The sequence below is a fragment of the Nomascus leucogenys genome, chromosome 1a (genome assembly GCF_006542625.1).
Source record: "Nomascus leucogenys isolate Asia chromosome 1a, Asia_NLE_v1, whole genome shotgun sequence".
Taxonomy (NCBI): Eukaryota; Metazoa; Chordata; class Mammalia; order Primates; family Hylobatidae; genus Nomascus; species Nomascus leucogenys.
The window spans coordinates 28979894-28995229 of NC_044381.1; the positions used below are offsets into that span (position 1 = coordinate 28979894).

At 38.4% G+C, this 15336-nt stretch overlaps 1 protein-coding gene across 7 annotated transcripts in view; it reads right to left on the minus strand.

Annotated features, from left to right (window-relative positions):
* Positions 1-15336, minus strand: part of FKTN (fukutin) — a 101121-nt gene that overhangs the window by 50002 nt on the left and 35783 nt on the right. For 6 of the 7 annotated variants that reach the window (XM_030825959.1, XM_030825749.1, XM_030825863.1 and 3 more), the window contains 2 exons: positions 4951-5154; positions 1805-2082 (listed from right to left, as the gene is read on the minus strand). In XM_030825959.1, the coding sequence (XP_030681819.1) occupies positions 1805-2082; positions 4951-5154 (482 nt within the window). Of the gene's footprint in view, positions 1-1804; positions 2083-4950; positions 5155-14199; positions 15205-15336 lie in introns of those variants that run through there. The other variant, XM_030826069.1, reaches the window with a different exon arrangement.

Sequence of the window (15336 nt, forward strand, 5' to 3'; positions counted from 1 at the left end):
ACGAAATGGGAGAAAATTTTCGCAACCTAATCTGACTCATCTGACAAAGGGCTAATATCCAGAATCTACAATGAACTCAAACAAATTTACAAGAAAAAAACAAACAACCCCATCAAAAAGTGGGCGAAGGATATGAACAGACACTTCTCAAAAGAAGACATTGATGCAGCCAAAAAACACATGAAAAAATGCTCATCATCACTGGCCATCAGAGAAATGCAAATCAAAACCACAATGAGATACCATCTCACACCAGTTAGAATGGCCATCATTAAAAAGTCAGGAAACAACAGGTGCTGGAGAGGATGTGGAGAAATAGGAACACTTTTACACTGTGGGTGGGACTGTAAACTAGTTCAACCATTATGGAAGTCAGTGTGGTGATTCCTCAGGGATCTAGAACTAGAAATACCATTTGACCCAGCCATCCCATTACTGGGTATATACCCAAAGGACTATAAATCATGCTGCTATAAAGACACATGCACACGTATGTTTATCACAGCACTATTCACAATAGCAAAGACTTGGAACCAACCCAAATGTTCAATAACGATAGACTGGATTAAGAAAATGTGGCACATATACACCATGGAATACTATGCAGCCATAAAAAATGATGAGTTCATGTCCTTTGTAGGGACATGGATGAAACTGGAAATCATCATTCTCGGTAAACTATCGCAAGGACAAAAAACCAAACACCACATGTTCTCACTCATAGGTGGGAACTGAACAATGAGAACACATGGACACAGGAAAGGGAACATCACACTCCGGGGACTGTTGTGGGGTGGGGGGATGGGGGAGGGGTAGCATTAGGAGATATACCTAATGCCAAATGACGAGTTAATGGGTGCAGCACACCAACATGGCACATGTATACATATGTAACAAACCTGCACATTGTGCACATGTACCCTAAAACTTAAAGTATAATAATAATAAAATTTAAAAAAATACAGGAAAGTGCATAACATAAAGCCACAAAATAATGAATTATAAAGTAAACACCAAAGTCTCCACCACAGAAATAAAATTCTTCCAGCTTCCCTGTAGTTCTGTGTCGTCTATCTAGTCTTTTTTGGTACCTCTTGCTTAGCCTTCTTAATACTTTTACTATAAGGGTATACATCCATGAACATAATTTAGCAGGTGTTTGAACTTTTTATAAAAGTAATAATAGCATTTAGATTATTTTGTGCCTTGTGTCATTCAGCATTGTAGGATTCATCCACAATGTGCACAGACCTCTAGTTTATTTTTCCCTGCTGTATAATACTTCATTGTATGAATACATATATCGAAAATTATTTATTCCTTTATAGTTTTTTTTTTTTTGAGACAGAGGCTTGCTCTGTTGCCCAGGCTAGAGTGCGGTATCACAATCTCGGCTCACTACAACCTCCACGTCCAGGGCTCAAGCAATTCTCCTGCCTCAGCCTCCCCAGTAGCTGGGATTACAGGCACCCATCACAATGCACGGATAATTTTTGTATTGTTTTGTAGAGACGAGGTTTCACCATGTTGGCCAGGCTGGTCTCGAACTCCTGACCTCAGGTGATCTGCCCACCTCGGCCTCCCAAAGTGCTGGGATAACATGCATGAGCCACAGTGCCCAGCCAATCCTTTTATTGTTGAAGGACATTTAGGTTGCTTCTAATTTGGAGGCATTAAGAACAATGTTACTATAAACACTTACATAAATTATATATTAGATTTCAATACTCAAATGTAAAAACACTGCAAGAATTATGACTGAACAATATTCATTTCACATTTCACCTTTTGACTCTGAACTTACCTGTCAAAAGCTCCTGGATAACGACCAAACTGTAACTTTCGGAAGGGAACAAATTTCCTGTCAATGTGTTCTTTAAGTCTCAAGTGGCCGTGCCAGAGGTAGTTGCCACTCCTCTCATGAAAGACTACCAAGTGGATCGCATGAGTGGCCAGTTTGCAGATATAGTGCAGGGGGATTTCAGTTCCAGAAAGTGAGTCTATCCCGTCTAGCCGGGGATCTTTACTCTCAATCTTTAGGCACTGAAATCCCATATTCTCAGCTATCCGAAACCAGCCTTCCTAGAACCAAAGAAGCATCAAACATCAAGAAACAACATTTAAACACTGAATACTTAAGGCCAAATACTAGTAGCAAAACGAAAGTGATTCTTGTATTGAACTTGAGACATATTTTTGTGCTCATCTGCTCTGTAAGAACATTTTTAAATGAGGGTGATGGGCAGAAGGTAGTGGTGGGAGAATAAAGGAAAGTAGCAAAAATACAAAGTATGTAGCAGGAAAGATACAGTCAAAGACTCTCTTTATGCGTTGGGCACCGTGGCTCGCCCCTGTAATCCCAGCACTTTGGGGGGCTGAGGCAGGTGGATCCCTTGAGCTCAGGAGTTTGAGACCAGCCTGGGCAACATGGTGAAACTCTGTCTCTACAAAAAATACAAAAAAAAAATTAGCCAGGGTGTGGTGGCATGTACCTGTAGTCCCAGCTACTTGGGGGTCTGAGCCAGGAGGATCGCTTGAACCTGACAGATCAAGGCTGCAGTAAGCCAAGATGGTGCCACTGCACTCAAGCCTGGGTGACAAAGTGAGACCCTGTCTCAAAAAAAAAACAAAACAAAAAAAACAACTCTATGAAAATTAATACAAATCCCTTCCTTGGAATGAGAATGCTCATGTTAGCGTTTTCTAGTTAGTTTCTATAAAGTAAATGTTGATTTAAGGACAGCACTTAAAATTAAACTTGTAATTCTTAATTTAACTTTTAATAACCTTTATCTTCAAAAGTACTTCAAAAAAGTAGTTCATCTCATAGTTTACATCCCAACATCTTAAAATACTACCATAATAGAACACCATCGTAATGCAAATCATTAGAAATTAACAAACATACTGTAAGACAAGGTTCATTTTCCAACATCATTTGTTTCATTATCAACTGTAATGTTCCCTTCTTCCCTTTTCTTTCTTGGTACACCTTAGAAGTAGAAAGCACTGACTGAGGGTGAGGGTAGCCAATTCAGAGGAAGACACTACTGAATAGAATAAAGGAAAGGCATTATCAGCTGACGAATTCAGGAAATATTTAAAAGGCCGGCCAGAACTTGAGAAGAATGTGACCTTGTGTTATAGGAGGAAAGACTGACAGACAAAATAGGCAGAATTACGATATGGTTTGCTTTCTTATAACCATCAGCAAGAGAAGTAAAGAACAAAATAGTTGCTCTGATCAATTGGTGTAAAGGCCTAGGTCAAGGTTGTGCTGCAAAAGTCCACTCCCAGTAGCCTTGGCAGAGGTTTGCTCACTTTATGGTAATGGCATTATTAAAGAAAAATCACATGCAAATGGAGTCTTTCATTATTAGATCCAACAATCTGATTAGCTCCACATTGGGGGATGTTTTGGGTAGGACTATCCAAGGGCTCCTGAATCTCTTGAATAGTAGGATGTCATATGTACAAAATGATAAACTTTTGGGAGGCTGAGGCAGGTGGATCATTTGAGGTCAGGAGTTCAAGACCAGCCTGGCCAATATGGTGAAACCCCGTCTCTACTAAAAAAAAATACAAAACTTAGTCACGCGTGGTGGCACGCGCCTGTAATCCCAGCTACTCGGGAGGCTGAGGCAGGAGAATCCCTTGAGCCTGGGAGGCGGAGGCTGCAGTGAACAGAGATTGCACCACTGCACTCCAGCCTGGGTGACACAGCGAGACTCCATCTCAAAAAACAAAACAAAACAAAAAAAAACCAACACAAACAAACAAAGAATACACTTGAACCCATGTGCTGATTCTGGGTATGGCTGAGCTTTTGCTTCCTCCCCTGACTGTGGTAGTATCAGTTTTGCCAGTGGTGGCATATTCCCCTTCTTCTAAAATAGTGGTTCTCAAGGCAAGTGGGACTGTACCCAACAGACATTTTAGAAATTTGGGGGGATATTTTCGGTTTATCATAATGATAAACTGGCATTTAGAGTCCTAGGCCAAGAACATTAGACATCCTACAATCCAAAACATGAAAATCTATCCTGTGTACTATGTAATTTCAAATGTCCTGTCAGATAATCACATAGTGAAAAACTTGTTTATAATTGTCTGAGCCTTTATTTCTCAGGAATACAATAGTCATGTCAATGGAGAGACAATTTTACTTTTTTGTTGTTGGAAACTTGCTCACTATTTTGGAAAATCATATTGCCAACAACAATATCATTCATAGTATGAGGTTATATTTGTAGCTACCACATTCTGTGATCCTACTTCTAAATAGAAGCATCTGAATTACTTTATTATGTCTTCCAGTATAGTTATTCTGGAGCATCTGCACACTGTAATATATATCGTTTCCTTTTATTTCTAGGTTATATTATAGTTAATACATTATATTGATTTGGGGAATTATGTATATAGGAGGGTTATAATTTCTATGAACTTCATTTGGGGAATATAAAGGGACAGTATAAAATATTCTTTGTAAAAATAAGCCTTGTAGGCTTTTTCTATGAGATATCAAACAGTTCAACAGAAATGACCTAAAAATACTGATATTGAGAAGTCTCCCCCAGCAAAAAAGCAGAATCTTTCCTCTCATCTTCCTGTTGTGAACATGGATGTGATATTTGGAGCTATGACAGTTATCCTGTGATAATGAGGTAAATGAATAAAGAATTTCAGAGACACAAGTCCTGACATCAGTGGCTAGCTAAACTAATATCAATAGCCACTAACCTTTTAACCTCTCATTATATAAGAAAAAGAAATTCCCTATTTGCCTTAGTGATTAGTTATATTGTTATTTATAGCTGAAAATATTCCTGATACAATTTATAAAGTGTTTTAGGAAAATTTTTTAATGTTTTACATTTTAAACTAGCCTAAACCCATACTATTTTGTAAAAAGAGACACATTCCATTATCTGAAAGCAAGTCACTTACTTCATTCTTCCATAGGTGATACTGCAGTGCAAATGCAGTAAAGTCTCTTGGAACACAGAAAAACTTGCATTGTGAAGTGGAGCCATGAGAAGTATTTTTGACTTGTTCAAAGTTCTTATTAATCAATTCCAATATCAAAGGATCAATAAGAAACACTGGTACATTTTGGTTGGATGTTAACATAATAAATTTTTTAACTGCACGCTGTTTGAGAGAAAAAGAATTCTCGTAATTCCAGTAAGCCAACACAACAGCCTATTTTATAACATTTTAATTCATTAATTGTATAAGAATGCAGAGTATTTACCCAATAGATACCATGCTTATCATTGTGCTAAAAAATACAAATGATTAAATAGCACATATGGTCTCTGCTCTCAATAAGCAGTCTTCTAAGAAAGATGAACATTTTCAATATAAGGTGAAATATGCTATAATAAAAACATATACAACATATTATAAAAGTACAGACCAGTAAGCTAGAAATTTATCGTACATCAAAGGGATAAGAAATTTCACAGAGGAAGTGGTATCTGACATGAAAATGTGGGGCTTACAAAATTATTCTCTTAGTATTAGCTAAATCTTTTCAAGCAAAATTGAGAGAACTATCTGTCAGCTTTTAAAAATCAGTCTTGTTAATCTTTCAAAAACAAAAATCAGTTGTTTGTACCATTTTTCTTCATATCTGTAATGCTGCTTAATAATCTTTCTAAGCAAAAGACTCAGACCAAACTACTCTGCCTGCTTGATGACTGCCATATATAATGTGCTTTTCTAATACCGCAATATTTCAAAATATAACTGCTGGGTAGTAAGTAGGGTCCCCTCCTGAAAAAAAAAAACAAAAATTCAACAGTAGAATGAAAACAGACTAAATCATACTTAGGAATAAGTAATACCTAAGAACAACAAGGATAAACAGAATATCAGGCATACACTATTGCTTAAAAGCCTACTTCAATGAAAGCAAGACTTAAAGGAATGTTTGCCTATCAAAAAGGTGCTTCATGAAATTAAGAATAAATTCTTATTCAGAAAATCTGAAGGAACTCATAAAAATATATACAAGATACATAAATAGACAAAATATCAATTTTAAGGATAAAGAATGAGATAAAGCTAAGAATCAGTCTCATTTGTTTTTAGCGTAGAGTATTATGCAAATGCCAAGAACACAATAATCTCTGCCTTATAGGGGTTTATTACCTCAGTGTAAGAAACAGCTAAGTAGGGGTGGAGCCAAGATGGCCGAATAGGAACAGCTCCGGTCTCCAGCTCCCAGCCCCAGCGACACAGAAGACGGATGATTTCTGCATTTCTGCTTGAGGTACCGCTTTCATCTCACTAGGGAGTGCCTAACAGTGGGTACAGGACAGTCGGTGAAGTGCACTGTGCGCGAGCCGAAGCGGGGCGAGGCATTGCCTCCCTCGGGAAGTGCAAGGGGTCAGGGAGTTCCCTTTCCTAGTCAAAGAAAGGGGAAACAGACGGCACCTGGAATATCGGGTCAGTCCCATCCTAATACTGCGCTTTTCCAACGGGCCTGGAAAACGGCACACTAGCAGATTGTGTCCCTCACCTGGCTCGGAGGGTCCTATGCCCACGGAGTCTCACTGATTGCTAGCACAGCAGTCTGAGATCAAGCTGCAAGGCGGCAGCGAGGCTGGGGGAGGGGTGCCCGCCATTGCCCAGGCTTGCTTAGGTAAACAAAGCAGCCAGGAAGCTCGAACTGGGTGGAGCCCACCACAGCTCAAGGAGGCCTGCCTGCCTCTGTAGGCCCCACCTCTGGGGGCAGGGCACAGACAAACAGAAACTCAGCAAGAAACTCCACAGACTTAAATGTCCCTGTCTGACTGACAGCTTTGAAGAGAGTAGTGGTTCTCCCAGCACGCAGCTGGAGATCTGAGAACGGACAGACTGCCTCCTAAAGTGGGTCCCTCACCCCTGAGCAGCCTAACTGGGAGGCACCGCCCCAGTAGGGACAGACTGACACCTCATTCAGCCGGGTACTCCTCTGAGACAAAACTTTCAGAGGAACTATCAGACAGCTGAATCTGTGGTCTCACGAAAATCCGCTGTTCTGCAGCCACCGCTGCTGACACCCAGCCAAACAGGGTCTGGAGTGGACCTCTAGTAAACTCCAACAGACCTGCAGCTGAGGGTCCTGTCTGGTAGAAGGAAAACTAACAAACAGAAAGGACATCCACACCAAAAACCCATCTGTACATCACCATCATCAAAGACAAAAAGTAGATAAAACCACAAAGATGGGGAAAAAACAGAACACAAAAACTGGAAACTCTAAAAAACAGAGCACCTCTCCTCCTCCAAAGGAACGCAGTTCCTCACCAGCAACGGAACAAAGCTGGATGGAGGATGACTTTGACGAGTTGAGAGAAGAAGGCTTCAGACGATCAAACTACTCTGAGCTACGGGAGGAAATTCAAAACAATAGCAAAGAAGTTAAAAACTTTGAAAAAAAGTTAGAAGAATGGATAACTAGAATAACCAATGGAGAGAAGGGCTTAAAGGAGCTGATGGAGCTGAAAGCCAAGTTTCGAGAACTACGCGAAGATTGCAGAAGACTCAGTAGCAGATGCGATCAACTGGAAGAAAGGGTATCGCTGATGGAAGATGAAATGAATGAAATGAAGAGAGAAGGGAAGTTTAGAGAAAAAAGAATAAAAAGAAATGAACAAAGCCTCCAAGAAATTTGGGACTATGTGAAAAGACCAAACCTACGTCTGATTGGTGTACCTGAAAATGATGGGGAGAATGGAACCAAGTTGGAAAACACTCTGCAAGATATTATCCAGGAGAACTTCCCCAATCTAGCAAAGCAGGCCAGCATTCAGATTCAGGAAATACAGAGAACGCCACAAAGATACTCCTCGAGAAGAGCAACTCCAAGACACATAATTGTCAGATTCACCAAAGTTGAAATGAAGGAAAAAATGTTAAGGGCAGCCGGAGAGAAAGGTCGGGTTACCCACAAAGGGAAGCCCATCAGAATAACAGCTGATCTCTCAGCAGAAACTCTACAAGCCAGAAGAGAGTGGGGGCCGATATTCAACTTTCTTAAAGAAAAGAATTTTCAACCCAGAATTTCATATCCAGCCAAACTAAGCTTCATAAGTGAAGGAGAAATAAAATACTTTACAGACAAGCAAATGCTGAGTGATTTTGTCACCACCAGGCCTGCCCTAAAAGAGCTCCTGAAGGAAGCACTAAACATGGAAAGGAACAACCGGTACCAGCCACTGCAAAAACACGCCAAATTGTAAAGACCATCGAGGCTAGGAAGAAACTATAGCAACTAACGAGCAAAATAACCAACTAACATCATAATGACAGGATCAGATTCACACATAACAATATTAACGTTTAATGTAAATGGGCTAAATGCTCCAATCAAAAGACACAGACTGGCAAACTGGATAAGGAGTCAGGACCCATCAGTGTGCTGTATTCAGGAAACCCATCTCACGTGCAGAGACACACATAGACTCAAAATAAAGGGATGGAGGAAAATCTATCAAGCAACTGGAAAACAAAAAACGGCAGGGGTTGCAAACCTAGTCTCTGATAAAATAGACTTTAAACCAACAAAGATCAAAAGAGACAAAGAAGGCCATTACATAATGGTAAAGGGATCAATTCAACAAGAAGAGCTAACTATCCTAAATATATATGCACCCAACACAGGAGCACCCAGATTCATAAAACAAGTCCTCAGTGACCGACAAAGGGACTTAAACTCCCACACAATAATAATGGGAGATTATAACACCCCACTGTCAACATTAGACAGATCAACGAGACAGAAAGTTAACAAGGATATCCAGGAATTGAACTCAGCTCTACATAAAGTGGACCTAATAGACATCTACAGAACTCTCCACCCCAAGTCAACAGAATATACATTTTTTTCAGCACCACACCACACCTATTCCAAAATTGACCACATAGTTGGAAGTAAAGCTCTCCTCAGCAAATGTAAAAGAACAGAAATTATAACAAACTGTCTTTCAGACCACAGTGCAATCAAACTAGAACTCAGGATTAAGAAACTCACTCAAAACCTCTCAACTACATGGAAACTGAACAACCTGCTCCTGAATGACTACTGGGTACATAATGAAAGGAAGGCAGAAATAAAGATGTTCTTTGAAACCAACGAGAACAAAGACACAACATACCAGAATCTCTGGGACACGTTCAAAGCAGTGTGTAGAGGGAAATTTATAGCACTAAATGCCCACAAGAGAAAGCAGGAAAGATCCAAAATTGACACCCTAACATCACAATTAAAAGAACTAGAAAAGCAAGAGCAAACACATTCAAAAGCTAGCAGAAGGCTAGAAATAACTAAAATCAGAGCAGAACTGAAGGAAATAGAGACACAAAAAACCCTTCAAAAAATTAATGAATCCAGGAGCTGGTTTTTTGAAAAGATCAACAAAATTGATGGACCACTAGCAAGACTAATAAAGAAGAAAAGAGAGAAGAATCAAATAGATGCAATAAAAAACTAAAAAGGGGATATCACCACCGATCCCACAGAAATACAATCTACCATCAGAGAATACTACAAACACCTCTATGCAAATAAACTAGAAAATCTAGAAGAAATGGATAAATTCCTCGACAAATACACCCTCCCAAGACTAAACCAGGAAGAAGTTGAATCTCTGAATAGACCAATAACAGGCTCTGAAATTGTGGCAACAATCAATAGCTTACCAACCAAAAAGAGTCCAGGACCTGATGGATTCACAGCTGAATTCTACCAGAGGTACAAAGAGGAACTGGTACCATTCCTTCTGGAACTATTCCAATCGATAGAAAAAGAGGGAGTCCTCCCTAACACATTTTACGAAGCCAGCATCATCCTGATACCAAAGCCTGGCAGAGACATAACCAAAAAAGAGAATTTCAGACCAATATCCTTGATGAACATTGATGCAAAAATCCTCAATAAAATACTGGCAAACCGAATCCAGCAGCACATCAAAAAGCTTATCCACCATAATCAAGTGGGCTTCATCCCTGGGATGCAAGGCTGGTTCAACATACGCAAATCAATAAATGTAATCCAGCATATAAACAGAACCAAAGACAAAAACCACATGATTATCTCAATAGATGCAGAAAAGGCCTTTGACAAAATTCAACAACTCTTCATGCTAAAAACTCTCAATAAATTAGGTATTGATGGGACGTATCTCAAAATAATAAGAGCTATCTACGACAAACCCACAGCCAATATCATACTGAATGGGCAAAAACTGGAAGCATTCCCTCTGAAAACTGGCACAAGACAGGGATGCCCTCTCTCACCGCTCCTATTCAACATAGTGCTGGAAGTTCTGGCCAGAGCAATCAGGCAGGAGAAGGAAATAAAGGGTATTCAATTAGGAAAAGAGGAAGTCAAATTGTCCCTGTTTGCAGATGACATGATTGTATATCTAGAAAACCCCATCGTCTCAGCCCAAAACCTCCTTAAGCTGATTAGCAACTTTAGCAAAGTCTCAGGATACAAAATCAATGTACAAAAATCACAAGCATTCTTGTACACCAATCACAGACAAACAGAGAGCCAAATCATGAGTGAACTCCCATTCACAATTGCTTCAAAGAGAATAAAATACCTAGGAATCCAACTTACAAGGGATGTGAAGGACCTCTTCAAGGAGAACTACAAACCACTGCTCAATGAAATAAAAGAGGATACAAACAAATGGAAGAACATTCCATGCTCATGGGTTGGAAGAATCAATATCGTGAAAATGGCCATACTGCCCAAGGTAATTTATAGACTCAATGCCATCCCCATCAAGCTACCAATGACTTTCTTCACAGAATTGGAAAAAACTACTTTAAAGTTCATATGGAATCAAAAAAGAGCCCGCATCGCCACGTCAATCCTAAGCCAAAAGAACAAAGCTGGAGGCATCACGCTACCTGACTTTAAACTATACTACAAGGCTACAGTAACCAAAACAGCATGGTACTGGTACCACAACAGAGACATAGATCAATGGAACAGAACAGAGCCCTCAGAAATGATGCCGCATATCTACAACTATCTGATCTTTGACAAACCTGACAAAAACAAGAAATGGGGAAAGGATTCCCTATTAATAAATGGTGCTGGGAAAACTGGCTAGCCATATGTAGAAAGCTGAAACTGGATCCCTTCCTTACACCTTATACAAAAATTAATTCAAGATGGATTAAAGACTTATATGTTAGACCTAAAACCATTAAAATCCTACAAGAAAACCTAGGCAATACCATTCAGGACATAGGCGTGGGCAAGGACTTCATGTCTAACACACCAAAAGCAATGGCAACAAAAGGCAAAATTGACAAATGGGATCTCATTAAACTAAAGAACTTCTGCACAGCAAAAGAAACTACCATCAGAGTGAACAGGCAACCTACAGAATGGGAGAAAATTTTCGCAACCTACTCATCTGACAAAGGGCTAATATCCAGAATCTACAATGAACTCAAACAAATTTACAAGAAAAAAACAAACAACCCCATCAAAAAGTGGGCGAAGGACATGAACAGACGCTTCTCAAAAGAAGACATTTATGCAGCCAAAAAAACACATGAAGAAATGCTCATCATCACTGGCCATCAGAGAAATGCAAATCAAAACCACAGTGAGATACCATCTCACACCAGTTAGAATGGCCATCATTAAAAAATCAGGAAACAACAGGTGCTGGAGAGGATGTGGAGAAATAGGAACACTTTTACACTGTTGGTGGGACTGTAAACTAGTTCAACCATTGTGGAAGTCAGTGTGGCGATTCCTCAGGGATCTAGAACTAGAAATACCATTTGACCCAGCCATCCCATTACTGGGTATATACCCAAAGGACTATAAATCATGCTGCTATAAAGACACATGCACATGTATGTTTATTGCGGCACTATTCACAATAGCAAAGAGTTGGAACCAACCCAAATGTCCAACAACCATAGACTGGATTAAGAAAATGTGGCACATATACACCATGGAATACTATGCAGCCATAAAAAATGATGAGTTCATGTCCTTTGTAGGGACATGGATGAAACTGGAAAACATCATTCTCAGTAAACTATCGCAAGGACAAAAAACCAAACACCGCATGTTCTCACTCATAGGTGGGAATTGAACAATGAGAACTCATGGACACAGGAAGGGGAACATCACACTCCGGGGACTGTTGTGGGGTGGGGGGAGGGGGGAGGGACAGCATTGGGAGATACACCTAATGCTAAATGACGAGTTAATGGGTGCAGGAAATCAACATGGCACATGGATACATATGTAACAAACCTGCACATTGTGCACATGTACCCTAAAACCCTAAAGTATAAAAAAAAAAAAAAAAAGAAACAGCTAAGTAAAAAGTTAAGATAAACAATGTTACACCAAAAAATTCAACTTAGATGACACAAATTTCTTTAAAAATACAACTTAACAAAACTACCACAAGATGAAACAAAATCTGAATCACCCTATACCTATTAAAGAAACCGAATTTGTTAGAAAAAAAAAAAAAACTGCCCTCAAAACAACAAGGAAAAACTTCAGACTTAGACAGTTCCCTGGTGAATTCTATCATTTTTTAAGGAAGAATACCAATTCTACAAAAACTTTCTCAGAAAATGGAGCAGGAGAAAATACTTCCTATCTGATTTTAAGAGGCCAGTGCGATACTTAATAGCAAAACTTCTCACGCTTGTAATCCCAGCATTTTGGGAGGTCATGGCAGGTGGATCACCTAAGGTCAGGAGTTCGAAACCAGCCTGGCCAACATGGTGAAACCCTGTCTCTACTAGAAATACAAAAATTAGCTGGGTGTGGTGGCGTGTGCCTGTAGTCCCAGCAAATTGGGAGGCTGAGGCAGGAGAATCACTTGAACCTGGGAGGTGGAGGTTGCAGTGAGCCGAGATCACACCACTGCACTCCGGCCTGGGCGACAGAGAGAGACTTCATCTCAAAAAAAAAAACAAAAAACAAAACCTGATAAAGACATTACAAAAAAAAAGTATAGTCTACCATCCCTCATGAACATGAACTAAAAAAAGATAAAAAAGGAAAGTAAATATCATGACCAAGTAGTATTTATCCTAGGGATAAAAGGTTACTTTAGCATTTGAAAATCAATCAATAAAATTTGACAAATCAACAGAAAAAAGTAAAAAACTATGATAATTTCAATATAGAAAAAAGCATTTAACAAAATTCAGCATCTATTCATGATTTAAAACTTTCAGCAAACCAGGAATAAAATATGTCCTCAACTTGATGAAAGGCATGAACAAAAATCTATTACTGAGTCGTGTGGGAGTTCTTCATATATCTTTGATACCATTCCTTTGTGAGATACATGTTTTACAAATATTTTCTACTCTATGGCATGCTTATTCATTTTCTTAATAGTGTTTTTTGATGAGTAGAAGTTTAAATTTTTAATAGTCCAATTTAGCTATTTTGTGTGTGTGTGTGTGTGTGTGTGTGTGTGTGTGTCTTTTAGGGTTATTGCTTTCTGTGCTTTATACTAGGAAAGAAACAAGGAAGAAATGGTTGTGGAAGAAAGATGAACTACTACATAAGGTACTTTAATGTTTGTTCAATGGATCTCAGCTTGGTGTTAAATACAAATATGATGAACACACTTATAGCTTCATTACCATTATTAGGTCAGGGTCAAGCAGAGATTCTATAACTCACCTTCTAAACACATCCTCCAAGTTGTTATCAATACAATCATTAATGCTCCTTGGAAACATGTTGAATTGATTCTAAATCCAATTAATTCTAAATCACTATTATCATCTGACCTTCAGTAATTCATTTGGTTTATAAGAATGAAAAACATCTTGCTGAAAAGAGATTATGCTGAGACCATAATAGCCTATTCATCTGTGTATTAAAATTTTATTAAAACCAAAAAAGTCTTGGCAGGACTTGTTCTTAGTAAAAGGCTAGTTCCTAATTATCATCATTTTCTTTTCTAAGTGCTCCCAAGTCATCTGTTTAATAACTCCATAAACATTGAGCCCTAGAATTTTACCAGGGCTCAATATCACACTATTGATGAGATTTCACCTTTTATTCCTTCTAAAAGAAGTATGTTAGTACTTCTCCTTGCCTGTGATTTTGCAAATACAGTGATTCATTGACCTCACTTACAATTTTTTTTAGTCCCCTCAATGTAAAAGAGTATAAAGAGAACTCACTGAATGTGGTAAGCTGCTCTTCAACTTTTTGCTTGCGTACCGTGGAAGTAAAGACTTTGAAAAAAATCCAGTATTTTCTCCTACCTCAAGGATCATTTCTTGAATGAAAAGGATAGAGTCACGCTACTTTTTTCTATTATTTTAAGCTTCAAATTTTTCACAAATTCCATTTTAAACTGTATCAGTGAACCTGTACCTTCTCTGACTGCTCTATTTACTAAAAGGTTTGGGAATGTTGTCAGAATGTTGTCAGTTAATATTGATAAAGGAAAACCTTTTATCCAACTGAAGCTACTACAGCTTTAAATTTTTTTCTGAAGTTGCTTTTCAGCATACAGATGAAGACTCTTAATAAATGGCAAACCTGAAAAATATATGTTTCTCTAAGTATCATCACATCTTATAATGTTAAAATGTATGATAGATCACCCCTGTTGCCTTTGGCTGTTAAATATTGAATTTTAAATCTCAGCAAATTACTTCAACCACAGGATGATAAATCTGGTCCAAGTATTACGTGTATGTGTTTCCTAAGGGTGGGATGGAGGTAGAGAAGGGTCACAGAGAAGCATACAAAATACCTCTTTTTAATTTAATCTAAAATCTTTATAACTGTGACTGGGTAGTATAAATTCCAAGTATATCATGCTTACCTTTATCCTCAGAATACTCTAAATTCACAGAGCAAAACAATTGCTATTTTTAATAAATTAAAAGTTTACATTGATACTTATAGACTAGAGAGCTGGGAAGCCTGATAATAGGATATCCCAGACTTTACTTTTAAACAGTAGTTCAAAATCTACTTGGTGTTAGCAACGATCTAAAATGACCACTGCTTGGTGATCTGAAAATCCACTTCTAATTTAAAGCGTTCCACATCTCTGGTTATAGAGAAGCCAAAGACTGAAGTGTATCAAGAAATATCTGGTCATTCCCATAATGTATATTAACAGAATAAATGTTGTGTTTTATTAGTAACCCAGCAATGTTTTTCTTTCTAAATTTAGTTTTAAAACATAGGAAAATATATTTTATCAATGTGTAGGTTCTGAAATTTATAAAACAAAACAAAGATATATTGTAAATATTGCTGGTTTCCCCTCATCTTATAAAGGAATATGTTGAATAGATTTT